We start from the raw sequence: 27,713 nt of genomic DNA on the forward strand, positions 1-27,713 counted from the left end.
ACGAAGTTCGCCTTTTTCTCTCGATAACGATCCCAACTTAGTCCCAAGCAACAAAAGATGAGAAATAATTATAGTTGTGTATTGCTTATGTTGGAAAACCGTACCTTTTTATTCTTTTTTTGTTTTGTTTTTAATATGTTTAAATGCAAAATAAGCCGAAGATATTAAAGTCTGAATTAAACTTATAAACTCTTATAACAATAAAAATAAAAGCAGTCGCGGCGAAGAAAATGGTACAAGTCTAAGCTTGGTTTGAGTTTCTATTACAAAAATTAAAGACATAATCATAAACTTATTACACATGAATAATTAATTAAGCAAAGGTAAAAGCCATACTTTTTTCTATACTAAATATACTAAACTTTTACAAAATTCTTACGTTTACGTAATTGCGTTTTGTTTTTTGTCTTGTGTTGTCGTAATATATATTTAATTTAAATTTATTGTAAATTATATATAATTATATATTATATTATTTTATATTTACAGCTTAGAAGTACTACTTGAAATACATTTAACGGTTTTTAGATGACAGTGTCCAACTGACGAGCCTGATGTAAGATCTTCTTCTGGTGTCCCACGAGGGTTATGCCCATGTCCGACAACTGTTGAGCAGTTAGACGGGAAATCTAAGATTGAATAAAGTAATATTTATATATCTACACTATAATAAGACAGAAAGCTAACTTTGGCACGCCGAAGTTTATTAACCCTTGCAGTTTACAATTGGATCATTAAGAATTTATCCAGTTTGAGTGTGAGTATATCGAGTACCAACTGCAAAGTTTCATTCAGATAGCTTCAAAAATGAGAGACAAGTATGGGTAGAAACGTACAGACGGACAGACGGAGAGACGAACATGGCGATGCTGATCAACAATATATATACTTTATATTATCGGAGGTGACTCCTTTATTGCGTTGCAAACTTCTGAATATTTTTATGTAAACGAGATCTATTTTCCAGATTTTCGTTTACGTGTAAATAGCGCGATAGACGAGTAAAGACTATTTGAAAAGTTTGAAAAATAGGAGAAAAAAAATGTGACACTAGTTGGCGTAGAAACGGACAGACGCAAATGGCTAGATGGACTCGGCTGTTGACGGTGCTGCAAAGTTTTACAAAAGATAAGTTTTTCACCTGTTGAGCATTATTTAAGTTAGCCTCTTTGAAATGTTGGCAATATCTTGACATTTTGATGTGCTCCAACCACAGGTCTGTGCTAATAAAAACATTTTGACCACGCTGCTGTGAATCCAAAATGTGAGTATTATCCGATTCGGGAGAGTTCCTTGTGGTTAGCAGCGATTGCGGCTGCCTGGCCAAGTTGTCCAACGTTGAAACAATGCTCGCAAAAGTTGGACGATGCGTTCGTTGCTTTTGCCAACAGTCTAACATTAATTGATAAAGCGCTTCGGGGCAATCCATGGGAGCTGGCAGTCGATAGCCCTTCTCTATGCTCTTTATTACATCCTAATTTTTAGACAGTTATAATAGTTACACATGAAAATGTCTCGATATATGTATTTCTTACCTGATTTGACCAGTTCCAATAGGGACGTTCTCCGTAAGACATTACTTCCCATAAAACAACTCCATATGACCAGACATCGGAGGCAGAGGTAAACTTTCGAAAAGCAATTGCTTCCGGTGCTGTCCAACGTACTGGAATTTTACCACCCTTAAAATAAAAAAACATTCAAATATATTAATATTATTAAAAATTTATATTAAGGAATCAAGTTTAAGCCAATAATTAGAGAAGAGAAAAAATTAATAGTAATAAAAGCAAGGAAGGAAGCTAAATTCGACACGCCGAAGTTTGTATACCCTTGTAGCTTGCAATTCGATCATTATTAAGTAATACAATAAAAGTCCTTTCAATATGCCTTTTGTATTTAGAATTTTACAGTTATAGTTTTACACTCATAGTTACTTTGGCAGCTACGATATAGTCTCCATAAAATTTAAAATGAAATTCCAGAATAATACAAAAATGCTCTATTTAAAATTTGACGAACACTGGAAAAGTTATAATTTTTTATAAAAATTTTCCGATTGTTCTTATGGCACCTATAGAGGGTCAGAGTTAAGAGTTGGTCAGAAACTTAATAAATAAAGTAAACAATAAGGCACGCATATGGCTTCGTTTGCAGGACTGTTTTTACGTAGGATCTATCGTTCATATAACTTTAGACCCATCTAAAAGATCAACTGAAAACCCATTAAGTTGAGTAACATTAAGTGAATGGGTATCAAAGGCAAATGCCGTAACTATAATGAAGTTTGGTACTTACCCTTGTTGTATACGCATCACTGGCATTCTCAATCTCTCGTGACAATCCAAAATCAGCTATTTTGCATATCAATTGCGCATTAACGAGTACATTCCGAGCCGCCAAATCTCTGTGCACATAATTCATATCACTCAGATAGGCCATCCCACTTGCAATGCCTCGCAGCATTACGATCAGTTGCAATGTTTGAAATTTGCCATCATTGACCCGCAAAAAGGTGTCCAGGCTCCCATTTTCCATATATTCGGTGATGATCATGACGGGATTGGAGCGTGTCACCACGCCTTGGAGGTAAATGACATTCGGATGATCGAACTGTCCCATAATGGACGCCTCAGTCAAGAAGTCACAGCGAGCTTTTTCTGAAGATCCTTGGGATGGATAAAAATATAACGATTGTTTTTCAGTAAAAACATAGAAAGAAGTGCCGTTAATATTTTGAAATTTAAGGTATCAAAGTAAAATATCTCAGTGATCTTGCCAAACATTACCTCTCCTAATCAATAAATAATAATTTCGGTGCTATTTCCCTTTAGGCCGTAAGCCAATGGGGTACAGAGGGGGATCAACAGATGACCGAGTCATCTGCCGTAACTGTGTGCACCAGCGGTAGTGCGACTATACTCTCGAAGTCATGGCGGCCGGAAGCAGCTCCTCTGTTGAGGTTCGACCGGGACTCTGACCAATTGTAGTCGGGCGGACCTGTGCAAGTCTTTGAACAGCCTCACCTCAAGTCAAGTGAGACTTCCAGGTTCGCAGCTGAGAGGCTTATCCAGCTGTGCTTGTACGGAGCCTTCCCAGGGACAGTTTCCTTGCCGCTGGGGCGAAGCTGCGGCTCACATTTTTCAAGGCCCCACACCCCCTCTGGCCCGCTGCGCTGCCGCAGAAGAAAGTCAATGACCATAAGGTGCAGTACGGAATTAGGAAGGTTAAGTTCAAGATCTTCCTGGCCGAGCCGGACGAGATACAGGCGGAGGTCGATGACACCAACAATCTGTTGGATGACAAATACCCTGATACCACCCCAACCTGAAGCGCAGCTCGCACGTTTCAGCGAATCCCACGATCCTTCTAAGGGAGAGAGATATCGACATCGGTATGGTACAGGAGTCGTGGACTAGGGACGAGCAAGTAGCTGATTCGTGGCAACGGATGGGAGCAAAATATTTATCGCATCGGCATAAATGGCCCGAGACGAGCCGGTACCGCCTGAGCCAGTAGTCAAGCTGCTGCAACGGGCCGAATAAACAAAGACGACCCTGGTGCTCGGGTGCGATGCGAATGCGAGCCACATGCTCTGGGGGAGCTCGGAAACTTAACATACGAAAGAGATGAGCCACTTTTTTAAAACATCTGCAGCAACGATACGATACGTAACAAAGGTAATACGCCAACCTTTATTTTTTCAAGCACGGACATTTTTTAAGGGTGGGAGAGTACGACTTCTCAGACCATAGGTACTTTTTTTTAACCGGCACCAGTAAGTAAACTGGTACCAAGAAGAAACACCCGTAAGACAGATTGGAACAAATTCGGCAAAATTATTCAATCTAAAGGCAAGGGCAGGAGAATTAAGATACAATCTTCCTCAAAAGCACTCGACAAGGAGACAAGAGACACCGGAACATCTGCTCTGCTTCTGCCCAGCGCTAAATCACACCGGACTTCGCCAATTTGGTACCTACCAGATGGAGTCACTGGGAAGCATAGGAAAGCTGAAGGTATCGGCACCCCTAGGCTTCCTTACTAACTCAGGATGGCACTAAGAGTGATAGAGATTACACGTAGTCAACAGAGGGAGTGAATAAAAAAGGAGCTTAGAGCTTAGTTTTGGGCCTCACCAGTTTAACCCACCTACCTTCCATTTTACTTGAATTACTAAATTCAAAATTATGTTTCTATGAACACCTGTATTTACATTTTTTCAAACGGGTACACTTACCTGGTTTCAAAGTCTTTATGGCTACATCAATGTCTTGAACAAAATTTGGAGGAATTTTTAAGCGACCTCGACAAACATCTCCAAATTCTCCGCCGCCTTTATATAAAAAAATGTATTATATTAATATATTTATTTATTATAACTAAAACATATACCCACCTATAATAGCTTCAATAGTTATGTAATTAGCATCGATTTCTCTGGCAAATTCTCGTATTGCCTGATTTGGGTCTTCATATGTGTGCGGATCTATGTAACATCGGCTATTACCAAAGAGGGGCGTTGTCACTAAAAAAAACGAAGTTTAACATTAAGCATTAAAATAGAGTTTAGTTCTTCAAATAGAGATCATTATATCCTTGCAGGGTATTATAATTTCAGCCAGAAGTTTGCAACGCAATGAAGGAGTCATCTCCGACCATATAAAGTATATATTTTCTTGATCAGCATTAACAGCCGAGTCGATCTTCCCATGTCGGTTTGTCCGTCTGTCTGTCCGTTTCTACGCAAACTAGTCTCTCAGTTTTGAAGCTATACAAATGAAACTTTGTAGTTATTCTTTTATATACCCGCTTTTATGTCGGAACAGGTCTGATAGGACTATTATATATATATAGTATATATAGCTGCCATAGGAACGATCGGAAGATTTTTACAAAAAAATTAGGACTATTGCTGCCATACAAACAATCGTTAGATATAGAGAAAAGTGCAAAACTGTGAATGTTAAACTTTAATATAATAATAATAATAATATATATAGGTGAATGAAATGAAAGTAGGCATTTCTTCATTGTTTTTTTCGAAGTTCATTCTGCAAGGGTATATAAACTTCGGCGTGCCGAAGTTAGCTTCCATTCTTGTTTTTTTAATTCAGTTAGAAGTAAATTTGAATGGGACATTTTAGAGATCGGTATTTAAAATCTAAATTATAACTTAATTGGAAATCGCATACTTCCTTTTGCATTATATTTTGAACCTTTGCATTCTCTGCAAAAGTCTAAGTAGAATGCTTCTGTTTAAAAGATTGGTTTCAAAACAAGACATGGCTAAATTCATTAAATTTGATCAATCTGACAATTTTTTATATTATATAATATATATTATTATTATTATTATTATATATTATATATTATATATTATATATTATATATTATATATTATATATTATATATTATATATTATATATTATATATTATATATTATATATTATATATTATATATTATATTTTATTGTAATTAAAAAACTTCCAGAGAAACATGCAACAATATATTCCGACATTCAAAAACTAAAACACATGTTAGTAAATATAAATATATATAAAAAAAATAAGAAATACAAAAATTTAAACAATAGGTTATACCGTTTAAGTGAAGGGTTTTGACAATTGGAGTAGTATCCATAGAATTAACTAAAAATAAAGAAGAGGAATAATATATAGTTTATATATCACAAAAACAAAATTGTATATGGATTTGTTCTAAAAAATATAAAAGATTAAAGTCGGGGTGAGCCGACTTGGCATGGAACTTTATTTAAATAATTTAAAAAGAAAATTTAGATTTAAGTAATCCAAACACATTATAGAAAAGTTAAAAAATTGCTTTTTTCATAAAAAGTAGTACTTATTGGTGATCGATATTAATTTATATGAAATACATTGCGTGTTCCATAACTTAATTGTAATGTTTTAGAGCAGAGTATTTGTTGGAGTGTACACCCACCTTCATTGCTGGCATAATCCATCGGCAAAGGCAAATGATTCGTAGACTTCTTATCAAGCTCATCCTGATGCTTTGAACGCATAAAATACACTGTTGCCACAATTACTATAACCAGAAATAGTACCCCAGTGACAATGGCCCCGGCAATGAATCGTATTTGGACTGAGTCGTCATAGACTATGAAATTAAGGAATGGTAAAATTTAAATAGGATTAGAAAGGTGATTGTCGGCAACCGGATATCACAAAATTAAATAAAGGAATAAAAAACATATTTTTAACTATATAAATATTTATATATATAAATAAAAAATATAAATATAATATAATAATTAAAAATATTTACCTGAACTAACGGCTTGTAGAGTTTGGGCATAGATCATGTTACTATAAGAACCGAAACCATTTAATGTTTTACATCGAACTTGAAAACCATATTCCGTATTTTCCATAAGTCCTTCGATGTGAGCCTTTGTGTCCTTGGTATTCAATGCCGTTTTATTAATTAAATCAAGTTCAAGTTTCGGAAACCAACGAACTTCGTAGAACTCGAGGGGGTTATCAATTTGAGTGGGTTTATCCCACTCAAGATCTGCATCCTTGCTGGTGATGGACAAGACGCGCAAATTGAAGACTGTTGACAGTAATACTGATTCCGTTGTGAATACAATTTCGGCATATTGCGTTTTAATTTCATTCAAATCCAGGGGAGGAATGTTCTGCGTCGTTGAAGTATTGTTGAAAACAAAATCATTCGATAAATTGGACGATTCGTTGGAGTGCGACGGCAATGGCTCAGTGACCAGTGTCACGCTGTTTGTGGCATGAATCTGAACAGTATATGTTGTTACTGGTTCTAGATTTGTAATCGTGATTTTCGTTTCGTTAAATGTATCCGTTGCCGGATTGTACATAACATTAGAGCCACACATGATACATCGCACTTTATACACTATACCACTGTGATACTTTTGGGTCTTCGTAGGTTCTCCCAAATATGATTCGTTTATATTGGGGTTATGAGCACTCCAGGCTAATATGGCACTTGTTTGATCCACAAAAAGCAATGTGAGATTGGTGGGAGCTGCCGGTGGACTGTAACAGGGCATGTGTCGGCCATCGCGCGGATGCCGGTAGTATCCTGGGATACATTGACAATACGCTGACCCTGTTTTAAGAGCCTTCGAATTCGGCGGACATGGGGTACATCTTTGCACTTCCGACGATTTAAATTTACCAAGTGGACATTCTAAAATTTAAATTCAACAAGAAAGTAAGTAAGTAAGTAAGTGAGAATATATAGAAGATTAACTGCACATTTTTTTCAGATAGCTTTAAAACTGAGAGACTAGTTTGTGTGGAAACGGACAGACGGACATGGTCGAAGGAGACTCATTCACTGCGTTGCAACTTTTGACTGAAACCATAATACCCTGTAGGGTAAAAATATCGAAATAATGTCTGCTTTCGTTAGATTCACCTATGTATACATCTTATATTTACTGTTTTACAGTTTTTAAAGTATTTACAGTTCCTATGACAGGTTTGAACGTATTATAGTCGTCCGATTTTTTATAAAATTTTAAACGAAATTGTAGAATTATATAAATATATAATTATATATATATAGGGTCGGAAATGTATCCTTCACTGAGTTGCAAACTTCTGATTAATATTATAATACCCTGTGGGTATATCTATCATTTAATGTTCTCTTATTCATTTAATAAGAGTCTTAAGTTACCATTATACCAACCATGGCTATGATAGGGGTGAGAAAATGTGAATAATTTGTATACTAGTAACCAAAAATTAGCCTTGGGTAGTTATTTAAATATAAAGATATAACTTTTGGAAATGTTACTTTAGTAATCCATACTTATTTTTTTAAAATTATAACTGTTCACTGGTTTTTGACATATTTTAATCTCATTTCAGTTTTAATTTTATGAAAGAAGGACTATATCATATGGAAGACACAAATGTAAATAGTATAGGTAAATGAAATTAGAGCAGGCATTACTTCGTTGTTTTTTAACATTAAAATGTATAACTTATATTATATTAATTGGCTATGATCAAATTGCAATCTGCAAGATATACAAGCTTCGCTGTGCCGCTGTGCCTATTTAAGGGTATAAGACCCTTGCAGGTTGTTATAATTTTAGTCAGATTGATTTGATAAAATTCTGTTGAGAACTGAAAATGTTATAATTTTTTTTGTAAATATTCCCGATCGTTCCTATGGCAGCTATATGATATAGTCCTCTGATCCGGCATATATACGAGGAGAGGGACTAGTTTGCGTAGAAACGGACAGACGGACAGGGTTGGACCGTCTCGGTTGCTGATGCTAATTAAGAATATATATGTATACTTTAAAAGGTCGGAAAAGTCTCCTTCACTGCGTTGCAAACTTCTGACAGAAACTAGAATATACTGCAAGGCTATAAAAAGGGGAAAAAAGTAAGAATACTAACCTGTACAAGTTTTATTTAAGTCATTCGGTTCAAAGCCCACTTTACAGCGACAACCGCCAGTGAGTATGGTCCATTTGCCATCACCTTTGCAAAGGTAAGTTGGCGTCTCATAGGGTTCAGCATTTTCCACACAAGTTCCATTCTGCTTTTCAATTATCGTTATTTCTCTTCCCGTTGGTGTTTCATTGAAATGCGCAAAATTCTCGGTGACAGCGGGACAGGTGATATAGTAAACTTTCACTGCGAGTACACTAATGCATGCACCCTGATCGCGAAAAGCAAAATAAACCCCCTTCTTATTTACAGCTATGCTCTTGACCTCCGTATTGATGTCGACATCAGAGTTCTGATTGAATCGACCCTCTCCGGCCGCAATACGGGCAATCAGCCGGTAGCTATCGGTTTGCCAAGGCGGAGGCTCTCTGGTGGCCGCGTCGAACTCGTAGAAAAGTAAGCTGAATGTTTCCTTACATGACAAAGCATTTCCTATAAAAAAGAATGTTTGTATTTTTTAAATAAAATTATTTTAGACAGTCCTAAGGTCTAAACAATAGGGTGACTAAAAATGTCGATATATCAATACTGACTGACTTATTAAATAAATAGCTAGCTTTGCCAAACAAGTTTAAAGCGCGCCCTGAAAAGGGTAGTTTTAATTGTCCCAATAACATAACCCTATGTGAGTCGAACTCCGGGGATATACCTCGTTGTTTTCGATAGTTGTCTCTGAGATAAATTTATTTTGCTTACCTGGAAATAATGAGCAATCTCGTATGGTGAATTGTATTTCAATATACAGCCTGTTTGCTGGTCCACGATCAATAAAGGGCGACCAAAGCCAGTTGTTGACATTGTGATAGGCGACATCGCAAACCACATAGCTTCGCCAGTTAATGCCCTTTACGAAGTCCGTAAACGATTCTTCAACCCACTAAAAATGTAGAATAAGAGCCAATGATGTAATTACCCTATTTAATACACATATATCCGAGGAATGGTAAATCAGGCCCAAAAAAATAAATGTGCGTATTCATCGTACTTTTGTGTCTCTTAATATCTCTGAAAATTCTTCACTATACGCTTGCGGAGTATAATAATTTTAGTCAGAAGAAATTATATATTTTTTCCAGCATCAAAAGCATTTGTAGAAGCATATTTTAATTTTGTTGTGCAAATTTTACGATCGTTCCTATGGCAGCTATGACATTCAGGGACATTGCTAAATCGAATCTGCTGTTGATGCTAATCAATAATTATATATATGTATATACATATGTAAAAAAAATAAAATAAAATAAAAATAAATCTCAAAACAAATAATTGCCTTAAATTTTAGCACCAATTATATTGCTAGTTTGGCACTGCTAGCCAACAGCTTTTAGTTATAACTTTGTAAATTTTCCATTAATACTTGGCACATGTTTTTCTTCAGATTGCGAGCCTACAAATGTCGTATTTGACATTAGAGCATTGCCCATATAGACATACTTTATAGGGTCAGAAATGACTTAATTACAGTGTTGCAAGTTTTTGGGTATCATAATACCCTTTAAGGGTAAAAAAAAAAACAAAACATTACTCTCGTAAAGAGCCATATAGAACGTGCGTTCGAACGATCTTCATTTACATCGCACAACACATGTAAGTTGTTATTCTAAACTCGGGATCGCGACGCTGATATACGTTTCCCCCATCTTATCGACTCCAAATTTCAATGGCATATTTGTTTTGTAAAGTTTAACGAATGGGCAAACAAGTGCGACGACCGTCTGGGACGTCTATCCGGTGCCTCTGCATAAGCATTATGGAAAAAGCACCGGGAGCAGAAAGAGCCACAGAGGGCCCATTGCGGATTTCTATCTGTTAATATGAATCTCAACAAATTGTAAATGTCGAGTGTGAAAATTGAGATCGATGAAAAAATTGTCATAAAATGTGTTACTATTTTTAATAAAATGTAATTACCCCTGGCGTCTGGGCTTGAGGACCATAGGGATATCTCGTCCATTCCAAAGTTGCTTCTCTAGTCGTGTCCAAAAGAACAACTGCAAAAAATTGAATTTTAAAACCAAACATCTAAATAGTATTCCTTTTTTACGCACCTTGATCAGCCTGTGTTAATTGGAAGTTTAATATTGATAAAATCAGCCAACCTAGTCCTAATAATGTCATTCTTAAAACAGTCCTATCGTGGGTTCGTGCAGGAATAAGTCTTCTTGCATCCGCAGACAGCACTATTCTAATAATTTGATTTAGTAAAATAGAAGTCTGACGATTTCTTTTGGAATAAACTTGAGATAAATGCTTATTCATAGTGATTTCTCCATTTCGATCAAGAAAATGATGGTTGTCCATTTTATATGTGTATTTCCAAACGTATTCCAAAGATGATTTTCCCAGACTGGTACTTCCAGTAGCGACTTTTAGTATGTGGACTTCATTTGTATTTCATCAATTTGAATGGTTTTTGAGCACGATTATACGACTTTTTGCCAAATATTGTCAGCATGTCGCAGTATTATTAAGACTAAAGGTAAAGAAAAAAATATACATTTAAAAATGTTAATATACATATAACTGCAGTCAAAAGTATTTACGAAACTTGTAGTTGTTATTCTTGTTGCTGATGACTTTTTTTCTTTTCGCATTGTCCTATAAACCGTAATATTTCCCTTTCCTTTCCACCTTGCTTCTGGGAAATCCGTCAACAACACCCAGAATAACAACTAAAAGAAGAAGTATTTAAGCGTGTCCTTGTTTATTATTAGGATAAATAAGGATGGTACTTCATGTACTTCCCGGTCCCGTGTTCATAATTTAAATGCTTAGGTTTTCCTAAATGTAATTTTAAGACATCTTTAAATTAATTATTAAGTTCCGTAAGGATTGTTTTTATTTATTATTGTATTTTAATGTTTGACTTTATTTATTTATTACTGAACTCAAATGCATATGTATATAATATTATATTATAATAATGAAACAGGATTTCCGTGCAGTTTCTTTTAAAGATTTTTAGGATTTTCGGTTTTTTAGTTGCACAATGAAATAGTCAGTTCCACTTTCGTTTTTACAAGATTGTTTTTATTTACTATTGTATTTTTAACACCGTTTAATTTATGAATACATACATACACCCATGCATACACACTGTATACGGTATACACACTTTTTTCAGAGCATCTCCGCTTTTGAATTTGAAGTAGCGTTTCGGTTAGACGTTTTTTGTTAAAATTTTTGTTGTTTATCAAGTAAAGAAGTATTGAGTAAAACGGTCGGTTAGTAGCGCCAATGCGACTAATATTCGTAACATATTTATTGTCCGCGTCCTTTTAGAAAAGTTGGGGGCTCGTACTTCAATTTACAATGCACTTTTCTATCGGAGATGAGAAGAGATAAAAACACTGAGCGTAAAAGAAATATTTGCTATCGATAAGAAGCTATGGTATCACTAATAAATTGAGTTTCAAAGTAAGGAATTTAGTTGACAGACACATAGAATTTTAATTCAATTTTATTAATTGCTTAAGCAACACACAGATAGTTTTTACCTTAAAAATAAAAAAAGAAACATTTTCCTTTTTATGTTTTTTTAATAACTATCGATAGATCGGTTATCAAAATGTAAGCAGCGAATTAAAGATGCAAAAATACCGATGTATGTAAACAAACAGTTAGGTAGCGCGAACAAAACGATCGTAACCACAGCTGAAACTTGGCTTTTGACAAGATCTTCTTTTTGTTCTTGGCAAAGTTGTACCGCAGTTTTTATTTTAATCAAAGACGTCTTGAGAGTTCTCAAATATTCATTCAAACTTTATAAAGTAAAAAATTGAAATGGATTAGAACTGATATTGGTATACTATTTATTGATATATTCGCCGATATGGAGCTAAAGGCAAATAACCGGTGCACCACAAAAATTCTTTCTATTAAGTTTTTTTTTCTTTTCGTTGCCTTTATTTATATAAAGTTCATCCTATTTATCGTATGTTAGTACCAGACTTTAGATGGGTATAAGCTAACAACATAACACAGTTCTAAATGACATATCAATAAAAAAAATAAAATTTGAATGGGCTTACTACTCTTTTAAAGGTCACTAAAAACATCAGCTATATGACTAAACTGACTAGTGTGACTACAGAATTCATACAAATCAAATATTTTATTGTTAAAACTATTTTAACTCTAACGATTTAACAGCATCATAGGATTTTAACTAAGTGGTAGCAACATAACTATACGTCACTTCTAATAACAAATTTCAGTTTATTGTTAATGCATTATTTGAGAAAATCTATAGATATACTGCTCTAATGAAAAAAATTTAATTAAAATTAGTATTTGAGACCTTATCAGAGATCGATTTGTAAAAATGGTGGTTCAAATTCCTATCGCGATATTCACTAGAAAGTTGGATGGCCTTTGGATATTCCTGACGTTCCACTTATAGTATTTCTGAGCTGAGTGCGAAAAATAACAAATATTAATAAAACACGCTGTTCTCGAACATTTGCCTCTGGATCTCAATTGCAGCTCCTTCACATATTTCAAATTATAGATCCCGCCATAAACAAGAAGTCAGAAATTCAGATGAGCTGAAAGAGTTAGTAGAGTTAATTTAGTAGAGGCATACATATATATTTTTTTGGGGTTTTGTCAATTATATGAATTTTTAAGGAGAGGAGAACCTTTAATAAGAATATAAATATGAAAGCCGTAGGACAGAATGGGGCAGCTCCACAGCACAGATTCCACGTCGATATCGTGAACCATGTGGGATGCCATTGGGTTTTGGTTGCCAGCCACATCCGGGACAAAATAGGAAACCGATCTAATATATTTTTAAATTTTTGTACATCAGAGCAGTATTTTTGTTATCGGTCTAAATTGGTATCTGGAACTTTTTATGTATATCTATGTATTTTCTCAATTACGCACGGTATGGAGGTGGTAAAACCAAGTTTTCAAGTAGTGAGAGAGAGCGAGAGGCAAATAATTGAAAACGGCTGTTCGTCAGCGCCGTTTTTAAAGCCTGTACTGCGACAAGAAATGAAAAATACTAGAAAGTTGGATGGCGTTAGGAGATTCCCGACGACCCACTATTAGTATTTCTCTAGCGGCTTGCAAAATGAATAAATTTTTTTAATAAAACAGGCTGTTCGCGACCATAGCCTTTCGCTCACGCTTGCAGTTTCTTTGCATTTTTTAAATAAGAAATCCTGCCATGAACAAAAATGTGCGGAAAAGAGGAATTAAAAAGTTTAGAAGAGCTGATACAGTTAATATAATTAAATTAGTAAAGGGAAATACTATATATTCGGTTTCTGGCATATATATTATTTTGTAGGGAAGAGAGAACCCTTAAAGAGAAATATAAATAGGAATGATAAAGGCCAGCAAGGACAAATTGGGACAACTGAACAGCTCGACATGCCGATCCGAGAGATCTCGATGCTTCTAGAACAGGTTATTAAACGCCAGACATTTTGCGAGGTCTATATCGGAGACCATGTTGGATGTTTGATGCGGAGCTGCTAGACTCTAGGCCAATCGTTTTGGAACAATTCGTAATCAAAAACCAAGGAATACAGTAGCTCATAGTTTATTTGGTGCAGGAGTAAACTTAAAATTCAAACTCGTACAGTTGACGACCTGTAGAAGATATCAACAAAATTTAAATGCAGTTTTGTTAAGTAGGACTTAGGCTTTTGTCAACACTTTATTATTTTTAATTACTATTAGATACCGCTTGAAACTAAAATAAAAAATAAAAAATACTGAGTTTTTTCATGTCACAGCTTATATCGTATTTGAGTAATTTTTCTCATTTTTGAAGTGATTTAGGACCAATTTGCTCTGCTCCATGGGTGTTCGCGGGTTCATTTTTGTAAATCAAAGGAAACTTTTTTTCAGTGTAACCAAACGCAAAAAAGTGATAAATAAACAGATGTTTTCTCCAAGGGATTGCAACAAAAATATGTTAATTAAGATTAACAAATTACAAATTTAGTTACAAAGTTCTTGCACGAAATAAGCTGTGACATGAAAAAGATCTATATTTTTAGTTTTTTTTTAGATTTAAGCGTTAACTAATTTTTATTTTTAATTTTATTTAATTTTTTTTATATATCTCGTCCCGTTTGTTTGCTATAAGAATTTGAATTTCAAGTTTACCTCTGCACGAAATAAGTTGGTCTTAAATTTCAAAAGAGCCGGGTAAACAAAGTATGACCGTAAATTGTTCTCTCTAACAATGCCGAATAAGTAGTGAAAAGAGCGGTCACACCTCAGAAGCATACAATTATTCGTAAAAGAAAAAGTTTTACACTTTCCATACCGTGCTGTAATGTATCGCGATAGTGAATGATTATATCGATTGTTGAAATATCGGTAAGGATAATACTAAAAAGGGATGAAATTAAATAGAAATCAGCGAAATCAATAATAATTTGTTATTATTTATTGAAAATTTCGTTATTAATTATTTAGTTTTACGTTTTCCTGCAATGGGCTGAAGAAGTTAGAAAACTGGGTCTTAGGAAAATGAGGAGCCACATTAAATACCATATTATTTTATGAGGTCTCTAATTAAAAACTATTTCTTGGAAATTTTTAAGAATATATTAGAATGTCTCTAGCTTTTTTTAAGATATACGTATTTTAGTTATTTTATAAGCAAAATCAAATTAATGTTGGTGGGAAGAGTTTTTACGACAGCGTAATGTATCATTTGATCACTGACTACTGATCCATCATCGGTGATCATGTTGTTCTCCTAAATGCAACCAATACATTAAACCTTTCCATAAAGGTACAGTGTAGATTCTTGATCGCACTTAAAATCACAATATAAGCCAACCGTATATATGTTCTAACCGTTACCTTTATTTATAACCTACTCCATGGTAACTTGGGATGTGTTGACTTGTAATATCAGCTCAATTATCTCGTACGGAGTAGAAACACTAGATCGATCATATCGAACTTTTAGTGTTGTATAACTGTAGATCAGTTACTTAATTTATATACAATAACGTCAAAAGTAGATAGCTCTTTTGAAGTAACAAGTTTAATACTAAACCACTCAGCAGGCATGAAAGCAAACAATCAGTTAACACGCAATAACATGCTTGGTATTACAAGGACCACTTGTGTTTCCTGGCAGTAGTGCATCAACGACCAAATAAATACAATTTTTCTTATTAAGTTTTCCATCTCAAAACAATATTGCTTGCCTTGCTGAAAAATCGATTGTTCCTTCTTTTGAAATCCGCCAGCTATCGGTGACACCATCGACTACTTTCGAAGGTGTTTGATTGCTATCGATTGTGCCCACTCTAATTGTGCTTCTATAAGTTTCGCATGCGCCTGAGTGTAAATCAATAAATCAATATAACACAAAATATTTTTAATTGTTATTTCACTTTAGGTGTTATCGTTTTGAAATACATATAATAGAAAGCTTTAAAGTGCACAAATGTTAAATGCATATCTAGAGCGAGCAGACAATTGTGAAATATGCAAGTTACCATTTTTTACTATTATTATTATTATTATTATTATTAATATTACCATTCCATAAAAATATTCGTATATAAATGTTTCTAATATAAGTGCATGTGACAAAAATTAACATTCTTATTTCCATTTCGTCGTTTTACAAATAAAATTAATAATAAAATATGTCACACTAACTTTCTTGAAATTAAACAAAAATATTTTAGTACAAGCTACTGTAAATGTACGTGATTTCTGTGATACAATATATCGTGATTCTGTGTTATGTTCGTTAACAAATCGCCTGAATACAAATATTTTCTTATTTTACTTTGTACATAAACAAATTAGAACCACTCAAAATATACAAGTACCTATGTATGGACATATATGTATGTATCTATACTACGTAAACATTTTGTTGTGTATAAATAAGTACATATGGGTATTATTCTCGAGAAAATGTTCGCGTTTCTAAGTCATAATCAGCTCAAAACTAACCTTTAACCGCAAACTCTGAGCCGTGACATACTTAATTGTAAGCTCGAATGAAAAACAAGTACATTTTACTGATACTGATACATAATATATTTTTCATTTTTCAGACAATATTGTTTGAAGTCTGAAGTCAATATAATTATGCGCAATACCTATGCAGTTAACTTCTGAAATCCTAAGTCCAAAACGATTGTAAATCTTACGAAAAAATGCCTCTCTTTGGCAAAAAGGATTCTGGGAAGAAGGCCAAGGCGAGAGATATCAAGGAGTTAAACAAACAAGTGTCAATTGAAGAGAAATATAATCTCCATGGACTGTTGGGGACGTAAGTAGCAGAAGGAAGAATAATTTGTATTTATAGAGTAATATACATATTTAATCTTTTTCAACGACAGTGGTGCCTTCTCAGAAGTACGTTTAGCCGAAAGTAAAGAGACGCCAGGTGATCATTTTGCCGTTAAAATAATCGATAAGAAAGCGTTAAAGGGCAAGGAAGAATCACTGGAAAATGAAATACGTGTGCTGAGGAGGTAAGAAATATACATACACACACGTGTACATACATACATATATAAAAATATGGTAATATCGTCATGTGGGCTGGTTAACAGGGTAAAAGTTAGATTGAGGATTCTAATTTGGGATACATCATTTTTATTGAATTTTGCTTTCATAAAAATGTTAATGAATTAACGCGTTTTTGATTATTCTGTTTATGTTTTTCGTCTAATAAAATATTTTATGTTCAATACAGATTTACCTTCGGCTGCAATATGCAATAATTCAATCAAATCTATCTATACTATTTTAAATAAATTTATTTTCTTGTTTATTTGTATATTGTTTTTTTTATACTTTTTTTTTTGTCAAAACACTTTCCTGTTTGCTTTAATTTGCTTTCTTTTCATATGTTTAGGTTCAGTGCAAATCATTTCGATGGCAAATGTCCAAATGGAAGGCGGTGAGTTCTATTTCCCCGAGATCCTCTGTGTTGAGCTGAGACATTTTGAGTTTATTTCAAAATAAATGCTGAGTTTAAAAAACATGCATAAGCATGCTTCAGGGTGCAAAAATAACGTTCATTAATATAAACTTTGAGGAAAACAACAGAACCTTTTAAAAATACAAGTTAATGCTTTTTGAATGTAAAAATCATTTACAAATATTGAAAAATAATTAAAATATATCTACATAATTCTACCTTTTCAGGTTAACACATCCAAATATAGTACAACTGTTGGAAACATATGAGGACAAATCCAAAGTGTATCTCGTCATGGAGTTGTATGTGATTACTATATTCCGTCCTATTTTCACTAGATATTTTTTTATTATACTTCTGCAGGGTATTAAAAGTTTAGTCACAAGCTAGCGTTGCCAGGACTGGTTTCAGATCTTATAAAATACATACATATATTTTTACAACAGCCGAGCCGATCAAGGATGTGTCTGCCCGTTTCTAGAAAAACTAGTCAATCATCAGACAGCTCATCTGAAAGATCGTTACCTTCAATTTTCATTATTATATAAGTCGGAACGGTCCAGATCGGAAAGCTATATCAAATAGCTGCCATAGGAACAAAATTATAAAAATGTGATACTTTTCCTGTTTTCAACATATTTTCATACACTTCGAGATTTGAGCAAAGAAGAGTTGGCGTTACATCCTTTGAACGGATATGGTTTTAATGATCCAATTGCAAGCTGCAGGGGTATACAAACTTCGGCGTGCCGAAGTTATCCTCCTCTCTTGTTTCTCTATTTTTTCTGTAATTTTACAGAGTTACTGGTGGTGAACTTTTCGATCGGATTGTTGAAAAGGGATCATACACGGAAAAGGACGCTTCTCATCTGATCAGACAAATTCTAGAGGCTGTCGATTACATGCATGAACAGGGTGTCGTGCATCGTGATCTGAAGGTAAGCAGCGCTGAATATTGCTTTGACAATGTTAGATAAATTTTTTTAATTTTTTTTCAAAAGCGTCACATTGACTTGAATGTCCCTTGTTAGCTAAATTCAATGCCCGTTATGTCCACATTAGCCTTCCGGCTACAAGAATTCCATGCAATAACTTTTTTTCAAATAAATTTGTCCCTTTACATCTTTGCTTACGTTTTCGTAATGAGTGTTCAAATTTTCATTGTCAAGAAGGAGAACTCCAAAAGCAAATATGAATGGAGAACAAACTAAACAATTTCGGAACGGCAAAACCTTATGGACCACCGATCAACGGATGGTGGGTTACTATACCGAAATTTATTCTAGGATTTATTTCAATTGCCTACTGCGTAGCTGAATGAAGATATCGTAGCTATATATAAGATACATATTTGTAGGGCTGCCAGGTTTTAGCTCTGTACAGTACCAAGCTTGTTTCTGCTCGAAAAAATTAAACGCTCTTTTGGTATGCAAGCGCCGCAGCTAAAAGATGATTTGGTCGGAAATTTTGAGCAAGACCAACTGTGAGCAAATCGAAAATAGTAACAGAATAATGATAATATAAAAATAGTAACAATATTATTATTCGTGAACAGCCGGAAAATTTGCTATACTACAGCGCTGAAGATGATAGCAAAATAATGATTAGCGATTTTGGCTTATCTAAAATGGAAGACTCTGGCATTATGGCAACGGCATGTGGAACGCCCGGCTATGTTGCACCCGAGGTGCTAGCGCAAAAGCCATATGGCAAAGCCGTCGATGTGTGGAGTATTGGGGTAATATCCTACATTCTATTATGTGGCTATCCCCCGTTTTATGATGAAAACGATGCCAATTTATTCGCCCAGATTTTAAAAGGTATTGGTATTAAAATATCTACGAAGTGTATTAATAAATTTGAAGAAATAATTTTCGTTTTTAGGGGAATTTGAATTTGATTCGCCGTATTGGGACGAAATCAGCGAGTCAGCCAAACATTTTATAAGAAACCTAATGTGTGTTACCGTAGAAAAGCGATATACATGTAAGCAAGCGTTGGCTCATGCCTGGTAAGTAATACATGCATATCTAATATAAAAATTAGCATATCTATTCGGAATTTATTTGAAATATATATACCTATGTATATATATATATATTTTTATTTTTTTTCTCAAAACTTCGAGTTGAAAAATATTCTTAGTTTTACCGTGGTTACAATAAATGATTAAGCACTACCCTTGTGATATAGTATTGTATGCTTGCTTTGTAATATCTTTTTTGTGAAATATTGGTCAAAAAATACGATTTTTAAATTTAATAATCTGAGAAAATAAATACTCTAAAGATAGCCCTCATTTTGTAGTGCAGATAATTTTTTAACATATGTTGCCCCGTATTTATTGTAGGATTTCTGGCAATGAGGCGAGTAGCAGAAATATCCATGGAACCGTCTCAGAGCAGCTGAAAAAGAACTTTGCAAAATCACGCTGGAAGGTGCGTTGTAAATTTAAGTATTATATGTATGTATATTTAGTATAGTATCATTTGTTTTTAGCAAGCTTACTATGCGGCCACAGTTATACGGCAAATGCAACGGATGGCGCTCAGCAGCAATAATAGTAGTAGTGCAAATAGTGATTCCACTGGCAATAGCAGTACCCTTAAGAAAGGACCTATAAACGCAACAGCTTCAGAAGCTGAAACAGCATCTGGAGAAGGAACTGGAACAAGCGCCGCTGCCACAGCACAAATTCTTTGTTTGCCTAAGGATCCGAAGGATGACCTGGAAGCGAACAATGCCAATGGAGCTACAATTTAAATATGAAAATCATTGTTAAAATATCTGCAGTTTTCTCAATAACAATTTCTTGAATTTTTACATTTGTTCTAGTTTCAAGTAAGTATTCTCACTGATGTTTAGTAATCAAAGCCAATTCTTTTAAATCTGCTAACAAAAAACATACTCTTAATAGAAGTCAAAGTCAAAGCGGTGTCCAAAAAAGTACACCGCATAATAATCCCTATAACCGGCCATATGCTTAAGAACTTGTATAACCATCGGTTTGATCGTAATTAACACAGTAGAGTTTTTATTTTGCAGTCTTCCGTCGAGGGCTTTTAGTTAATCTATTCACTATAACGATATTTAAATAACTTGTAAAAATAATACAGAATACAGTTTCTTTGCTGAGATATTTACAATTTTGATGCTATCTGGTAGATAGTATCTACCATTAAAATATTGTAATGATGGCGCCACGCATAACTTGAAAAATAATATTAATTTCTGCCTACTTTTTTTGTTGTTTTGAACGTCTTCTAAGATAATGGTGATGTCTCGATAATGATCGAGACTATATGCAATAACTTTTATATTGGGCACTCACTCATCTTAGTATTTTGGAAAAGAACAAAACACTCGTAACTGGGAATGAAAGCATATTAAATGTTTCTCAAAAATTATGAGCATTTATTAATTTTAAAATAATAAACATGGGATGGGATAGTAATTGTGGTCTTAATCAAGAATATCTTAAAATTTGGAACAGCAACTAAAATAACTTGTTTCTTAGTCGATTCAAAAATGAATACATATCTATATTAATTTATACACCATTTACACTGATGCGAGTTATGTATCGAAATCAATGAAAATACAGAGTGAACGTCTAGATTGCGCTTAACCAAATTATTGCGTTTGATAGACAGCGATTGTCGGAAATGGGCAGCAATATAATTCATTCTGAACAAATTCCAGAGCTTAAATGCTTAAAAAAAACATACTAATCGAGTTCAACCGATACAAGGGTTGGAAACTGCTCTCTCGGATCAACTGCCGGCAGTCTCTTTATGAATAACTCCGCAGAAAACAGGCACATTCTCCGCACACAGGGCAACAGTACTTCCAGCCAATCCTTTTCCGTTGATGATAATTTAATTATTAAGCTGTCAGGTGTGTTTATTTAAAATATGTTTAATATGCATTTTTTAGCTTTTTAGTTTATTTTTTTCTTATTTCGTTTCTTTGCCTTTTTATCCGAACTCCCAACTTTCTTTTTAGTGATGCAAACACGACAGAACCAATCATCGTTGTCCTTGGGAGCTATGGTTATGCCCACACAGATCCTAAAATATATATTTCATTTTAATAGTATAATAGAAATTTTTAAATGAGTAAATAAATACCAATGATACCAGGCATCGCAGCCATCGCAGCCAATCATGGCAGAACCGTCATCCACTTTACCGCACGAAGGACAAATCCAAATTCGATTGCCTTCGGCATCCACATAGGATGAAGGTCGGTGGTGATTTTTGGTTTCCAAAACTTGGGAGGGATTTTCTGCGGGACTATTGGATGAAGACGTTCTTCCGGTGGTTGCTGCTGCGACGTTCGTTGATGGAAAATTATTTATATTTGGTTTTGGAGGCGTCGTCATCAGCATTAATTGTTGTGGCAATAGAACGGAGTTGGCAGAGAGCGTACACGTAGCTGAGGTATGTGTATTAGTGCTGTCATTTGAGATCGACATCCAGGAGGATGGAGCTGATGCCATTGGTGGATGTAGAGTCCTTGTATTCGTCGGACTAGGCACCAGAGAAGGCATCTGCACAGCTGTAGGATTAGCAGGAGAATAGCCTGCAAGATTCCCTAGGGGAGGTGCGATTGCCATTGCAGAGATTGTATCAGCTGAAAATTAGGAGAAAATTTTTAGTTACATTATTATTTAATTGGTTATGGTTAAAAATAATACATTGTTTCGTTTTCGGTGGACCTGTGACCAGTGGAGAGAAGCGAGCAAGTTCCGGCGAATGATCTCTTTCCCGTTGGATAGTCGGAGGTGTTTTTATATCCATCGTTTCACCAACTGGAAGTGGCAAAGGCGTGGATTTCCCACTTAGTTTCAGCGTTAATTTTGGAATCTGTGTTGGAGAAGGAGTCGGAGTCGACTTTGGGGAAATTGCAGTTGCAGGTGTTGTGCCCACAAAAAGGTTTGGAGCGGGGCCATGTTGGACGATGTTGTTCGTTAAAGGCAAACCCTCATTCCCGTCATCATCGGGTATATGGATTATTGATGTGGTCTATAATATATAGTGTAATACGATCAGCTTGTGGCGACTTTGAAAACTTAACCATTTGTAACACATTTAAAGTTGTAAAAAAAATAAAAATAAAAAAAAACTTAAACTTACAAAGAATTTAAAAGATACAAACCTGTTGCTTCTCTTTCTTTTTCTTCTCCTTCTTTTTTTTGTCACTCTTTTCGGATGTGGTCGTTATGCCGCCTCCCAAAATAAGATCCTTTTCTTTAGTTTTTTCCTTCTTGTCCTTTTTTTTCTTGACCTTGCCCTCTTTTATTTTCTTTAGCTTCTTGTGATGCTTGCGCTGCTTGAGATCTGTCGAAGATACTACTCCGGTTGGTATAATGGTAATGTCCTCGTATGTCGGAAACTTTGGCAAAAACGATTGATGATCATCGTTGGTATTATGCTGAGCTGTCAAGCTATTGGAGGGAACTTTTTGCGAGGAATATGCAGAGCCGCAATCCACGCGTGACAGTGGAATAAGATCTGCTCCACCTGCCAAACTGAACTTGTCGCCGCCGCCCATAAAAGTGGATAATTCGAATCGCGGCGGAAATGTTGATGAGGAAGAAATAGAGGATGTGGAGCTGGTTGTTGGAGGGGCACAGCCTACAAGGCTCAATTTCACGGGGCTCTTGAAATTTTTAACCTTATCAGGTATAGGCAGTATATTTCTTAAATCCAACTCGGACTTGTTTTCAAATAATTTCGGGGTTTCTATTTTGTCTATAGCTTCATCGGATTCTTCGTCTGAGACTTCAATGGGGTCGCCCAGATTGCCAGTAGCTTTACTTTTTTGCAGCGTCATCGTATATGAATTGTCCACATTTGTAGGCACACAAGCTACATCGCCACCTTTTATGTAAAAGAAAGAAAAAAAAAAGTTAATTAATTAAAGTTGCTGTGAGACAAAGTTTGTTGAATGTCTAAACTTCTGCATTTAATATTTTAAACTATATGTACTAATCTGGGCAAAAAATAAGTCCAATATTTCATTTAATTTTCGAGGTCTAAACATTTTCATTTTATTTTCTTTTTTCATGAGTTGGCAGGATTGTAAATGACATCTGGAAGAAATGTTATGTCAATGCCATTATCAGTAATACATTTACCAAAAACCAAGAGTCAATTTTTAGATTTTACAATGCTGATTTGATTGAGCAGAGAAGAGCTTTCAAATTTTGTTTGCAGAATGAAATTTCGGCTACGAAAACGTTGAGGATATTCCGAAAGGCTTTTTTGTGATTCTACTATCTCGCAGAGAAATGTTTTTAAGTGGTACAATGACTTTAAAGAAGGTTCGGAACGTGTTGACGGACGGCCATCGACGTCAAAATATGACCAACATGTAAATGAAGTTACCAAAGATACACGCGTTTCGAATTGATCCAGGAAATCAAATTTGCTTGCAGAAAGCCGGTAAAAACAGCATATCACGAGTTTGGAACAACAAAACCTAAGCGTTGGGCCTCACATATGAAACCCGTGACGAAGGTGGTAATTTTCCTTCGACCTAACCCTGTCAGTCTGTCCTTTTCGCGCTGGTCTCTCCATTTTGAAGTTATCGGATTGAAACTTTGCGTATAGTCTTCTATATTCTCTTACTAGTATATAACATGGAACGGGCGGGATCGGACGACTATATCATATAGCTGTCATAGGAAAAGTCGGACACCTTTTTAGAAAAAAATACAACTTTTCAGTTGTTAACTTATTTATATTAATTTAAAATATACCTATTATTCTTGATTTTCGATTACATTTTGTTAAATTAAAGAGCAAGAGAAAAAATGCTTCATCAAAATTAGGAAGATATACTCTCAAAGTGAATTTTTAAGCCCAAATCGGGTAAAGTTCTTGTTCCTAATTAATTCATTTTCGATAAAAAAGTGCTTTTATGTTGTGATGTAATAACTTACATTCGGTTAGTTTCATAGTGTCGGGCGGAATTAATGGTGCAACATTGCAGTAGTTTCGATTTTCGGAGGACCTCCTCCCAAACAAGTTCACTTGATCCAAGTTTGTAGCTATGAATGGATTTTTGTTTATTTACTATTTATTTTTTAACTAGTTTTGTTGAGTTTTTACATACCATCATCATTTTTGACAGCAACAGAAGTATCTGGTGGACCCGAGAAGGCAAAAAACGGAGGCATTCCCACCTTGTTCGCATTGTTTCCCCCACCAAATCCCACCAGACCAGGTACTACTCCAGGGAAAATCCCAGGTGGTGGCCCCGTGGGTATCAAACCCGGTTGCGGCGGAAAATGTAGGAGAGGCAGTAAAGGCATTGCTACCATACCTGCCCCTGCTGCTCCTTGATGGGCGGAGTACATGGGTGCAGCAGTTGCGTTTGGGGACGTGACAAACTGATCACGAACTACATTCATTTTTGTTAAAGAAGAGAATTTTTCGGGAGAAGTGTACGCCATGTTCTTATTGACTTCCTTGGCATTTTTATCAGTCGGAGTTTCATATTTTAATTTGAGTTTTTTCCTTTCCTTTTTTTCTTTAAATATAACATTTTTGGAAATTAAATTCACTGTCTGATCTGTGAAATTGCTTAGGTTAAGTGGCTGCTCACTGGATGTGTTTGCAGAATTTATTAAATTGGGAATGGGCAAGTTAATTAAAGATTGAGATGCTGCAAGATTTGTTGATTTTATTTGATTTTTTCCACCCGGCTTCCGACCCCTTTTCTTGGGCTTAACTAACATGTCAATGGGGTAAACTTTTGACGATTGTTTTTGCTCCGTTATATTACAATTTCTTATCGTTGTCTCTGGATTTAAAGCAATTAAAGGTAAAGCCAACGGTGTTGTTGCATTTGTAGGAGTTATGGTTGTCCCAGACGGTAGGCTTATTACAGGTGGGTTTCCTGCTATTATGGGTTTACCAAAAGCGTTGCTAGGTGGTAAAACCATTCTTTGCTTTGTAATTTTCTTGAATATATCCAATTTATTACGTTCTGGCTCGCAAGTCTTTTTAGCTTCTGCCAAAATAAGTCCTGAACTGTGATCATTTTGGTTAGCAGGCACAGCAGGTATCGGGTCAGTGAAACTTTTAACAGGTTCTGTATTACCTGTATTGAAACTCACACTTGCATTTAAACTTTCAGGATTTTCCACATAATTCAGACTTTTATCTTCCATTGTTAGGCCTTTTAATTGCTTTTGCCTTTGCTTAGCTTCTTTTCTCATAAGCTTTTCGAGTTGTTGTGCCCTATTTCCGTCGGCTGACTTTCTTGACCTTTTCAAATTAAACATTTTACTTTCTTCGCTTTCATTCTTTGCTAATTTTTGATACAGCTTCATGGCTTTTTTTTGGGCTTTTTCCTGGGTTTTTGAATCGGTTTTATCGCGGCTTAAGTCATCTTTCTGTTTTTTATTTTTCTTAGTTGATGCTTTGGGCGTGGGTAAATTATTATTATTAAATAGTGATGGCTCCGAATTAACATTTGTTGCAGTTATTGTTGCAGATATTTGCTTTTCATTATCTATTTCTTGTTCTGGCAATGGTGCCTTTATCTTTCTAGTTGACGTTGTTTCTAATTTGGGGGAGCAGGCCAACGGTGTGGGAATTAACGCCGCTATGGGCGGTGCATCTAGACCTTTGTATTCCTCTAGAGAAAATAAAAGAACAAAAATAATGGGAATTCAATAATAGTAGGTAAAAAACCCATATTAATCAATCTTTGCAGTTCTTGAAAGACAGGTTTAAATATAACATGATCTATGTTATACTTGAATAGTATTTGCTTATTAAGGAGAGCACTGTATATATATAAAACTATATTCACAAGAACAACTTGACCTTTATGTGACCATCCATAGCATAAGATGAAATATCTTACCAATTATGTCCGGTACAACGGTTTCTGGTAGTTTTCCTTCAATAGCAGGACTGATAAAGCCGCCTGTAGTCATCACCACACTGCTCAGTTCCCACATAGAAGAACGGTTCTGATCTGATTCAACGTTATTATTATTGCTTGATAAAGGGAAATGCAACGTAGCTGGGTTCGAAGACTGGGACTCTATGTTATGATGATTAAAGCAGCCAAGTTTATCAACAATTTCTGTATTGGCACAGAGATCCTCTAGTTTCTGTGTGAACTCTGCCCTTTCAGTCTCCCTGCACTCAGTTTCCTGCATCGGTGGCAAGTATTCAAAGATGTGTATAGGCCTCGTCAGAGTTTCGGCACTGCCAGGTTTCAAAAAGTTCATATTCGATGCCCTCTTAATGGGAAACAGCGGTACATCGCGCGTGAAACCCACTGGCTCTACATTACCAATATAATCCAATAACTCTTGTACATTAATATTTAGACTTTTAAAACTGTGACGAGCATCCTTAACACTAGGCTCAAGACGATTTGCTAACGTAAAAAGATTAAATGAAAGTGAGAAAGTTCGTGGCTTAGAAAAATTTGAGGAGACCCACCATGTTCCATGTGTCCATGGAGGTCACGGGCAAACTCGTCCATAAACTTTTGCATAACATCTTGTAGAAGCTCCAAAGGTGCACTTAGAGTGCTGCTATATCCTATAGTTTGCGTAATCTGAGCAATCACAACTCGACAAAGATCTGATGAATATTTATCTGCCATTTTGCTTCTTTTTGGCAAACGAAACTTCTTTCTCTATTATTTTACAAACTAAAGATGGGAGAATTTCGATATATACCTTTATCGATGTTTTCATTTTTAATATCTTAATTACACTCGGCATCGTTACAATAAAGGTTGACTGTTACGATAACTACCATTATAAAATCATTTAATATTTAAGGTACATAAATCTGAAATAAGAGCTCATTCCTGCATTTTCGTTTTGTCGAAGCGCTATTTTAAATAAACAGTCAGTATAGGTTATGCGATTTAGAAAATAATATTTCTTTTTACATTAACGTTTTCTAAATCCCTTCGTCCTTTTATTAAATCTCATACTAACATAACCTAAACAAAATATTTAATTTGCGACCGAACTCCACATAAAAACCGGAGCCAAAAGAAAAACAATAACTTTGATTTTTCGCTATATCGGGTACTAAGATAGGCAAACGAAAACGAAAAAAGAGGGTCCGGATCTAAAACTACTAATAAACCAAAAACTACTAAAATACTAAAATAGAGTTAATATTAATTTGAAGCTTTATTATTATTATTATTATTATTTTTAATTCCACTAGGTTCACACCAATTTAAAAATGTTGCAATTTCTAAAGTATAACTATTTGAGGATTCCCATGCGACTG

At 35.0% G+C, this 27,713-nt stretch overlaps 3 protein-coding genes across 30 annotated transcripts; 1 reads left to right on the plus strand and 2 right to left on the minus strand.

The window, feature by feature from the left end:
• Nucleotides 1-85: 85 nt before the first annotated feature.
• On the minus strand, nucleotides 86-12,095 carry Eph (Eph receptor tyrosine kinase). Of its 8 annotated transcripts, none has more exons than XM_086826415.1 (14): nucleotides 11,996-12,095; nucleotides 10,547-10,971; nucleotides 10,410-10,489; nucleotides 9,195-9,375; nucleotides 8,445-8,930; nucleotides 6,311-7,213; nucleotides 5,966-6,142; nucleotides 5,605-5,652; nucleotides 4,400-4,528; nucleotides 4,241-4,336; nucleotides 2,299-2,669; nucleotides 1,536-1,682; nucleotides 1,142-1,474; nucleotides 86-629 (listed from the first exon to the last, which is right to left on the minus strand). In XM_086826415.1, the coding sequence occupies exons 2-14, from the start codon at nucleotides 10,797-10,799 to the stop codon at nucleotides 525-527; spliced, it is 3,309 nt and encodes a 1,102-aa protein (XP_086682541.1). In that variant the 5' UTR covers nucleotides 10,800-10,971; nucleotides 11,996-12,095; the 3' UTR covers nucleotides 86-524. The 8 variants fall into 8 exon arrangements, with proteins under 8 accessions (XP_086682541.1, XP_086682540.1, XP_086682544.1 ...); XM_086826414.1 differs by lacking the exon at nucleotides 11,996-12,095 and adding an exon at nucleotides 11,614-11,895; XM_086826418.1 differs by lacking the exon at nucleotides 11,996-12,095 and adding an exon at nucleotides 11,580-11,858.
• A 3,314-nt stretch (nucleotides 12,096-15,409) lies between these two features.
• On the plus strand, nucleotides 15,410-22,586 carry CaMKI (Calcium/calmodulin-dependent protein kinase I). Of its 20 annotated transcripts, none has more exons than XR_015270273.1 (12): nucleotides 15,728-15,824; nucleotides 15,880-15,970; nucleotides 16,553-16,770; nucleotides 16,841-16,975; nucleotides 17,362-17,406; nucleotides 17,655-17,729; nucleotides 18,227-18,365; nucleotides 18,983-19,247; nucleotides 19,312-19,438; nucleotides 19,778-19,865; nucleotides 19,927-20,268; nucleotides 22,158-22,586. XR_015270273.1 is itself a non-coding variant. In XM_020954205.2 (12 exons), the coding sequence occupies exons 4-12, from the start codon at nucleotides 16,655-16,657 to the stop codon at nucleotides 20,188-20,190; spliced, it is 1,254 nt and encodes a 417-aa protein (XP_020809864.2). In that variant the 5' UTR covers nucleotides 15,732-15,824; nucleotides 15,880-15,970; nucleotides 16,299-16,485; nucleotides 16,553-16,654; the 3' UTR covers nucleotides 20,191-20,831. The 20 variants fall into 20 exon arrangements, 11 of the variants coding, with proteins under 11 accessions (XP_086682551.1, XP_086682554.1, XP_086682550.1 ...); XR_015270274.1 differs by having other exon boundaries at nucleotides 15,729-15,824; nucleotides 21,433-22,586; XR_015270279.1 differs by lacking the exon at nucleotides 17,362-17,406 and adding an exon at nucleotides 16,299-16,485 and having other exon boundaries at nucleotides 15,732-15,824.
• Nucleotides 20,819-27,235, minus strand: Taf3 (TBP-associated factor 3). Of its 2 annotated transcripts, XM_020954202.2 has the most exons (8): nucleotides 26,901-27,235; nucleotides 26,311-26,835; nucleotides 24,550-26,079; nucleotides 24,377-24,484; nucleotides 22,588-23,312; nucleotides 22,127-22,454; nucleotides 21,558-22,062; nucleotides 20,819-21,497 (listed from the first exon to the last, which is right to left on the minus strand). In XM_020954202.2, the coding sequence occupies exons 1-8, from the start codon at nucleotides 27,064-27,066 to the stop codon at nucleotides 21,368-21,370; spliced, it is 4,017 nt and encodes a 1,338-aa protein (XP_020809861.2). In that variant the 5' UTR covers nucleotides 27,067-27,235; the 3' UTR covers nucleotides 20,819-21,367. The 2 variants fall into 2 exon arrangements, 1 of the variants encoding a protein (XP_020809861.2); XR_015270270.1 differs by lacking the exon at nucleotides 22,127-22,454.
• Nucleotides 27,236-27,713: the final 478 nt, after the last annotated feature.

The sequence above is a fragment of the Drosophila serrata genome, unplaced genomic scaffold, assembly GCF_035046125.1.
Source record: "Drosophila serrata isolate PLE 108 unplaced genomic scaffold, ASM3504612v1 contig_160, whole genome shotgun sequence".
NCBI classification, from domain to species: Eukaryota; Metazoa; Arthropoda; class Insecta; order Diptera; family Drosophilidae; genus Drosophila; species Drosophila serrata.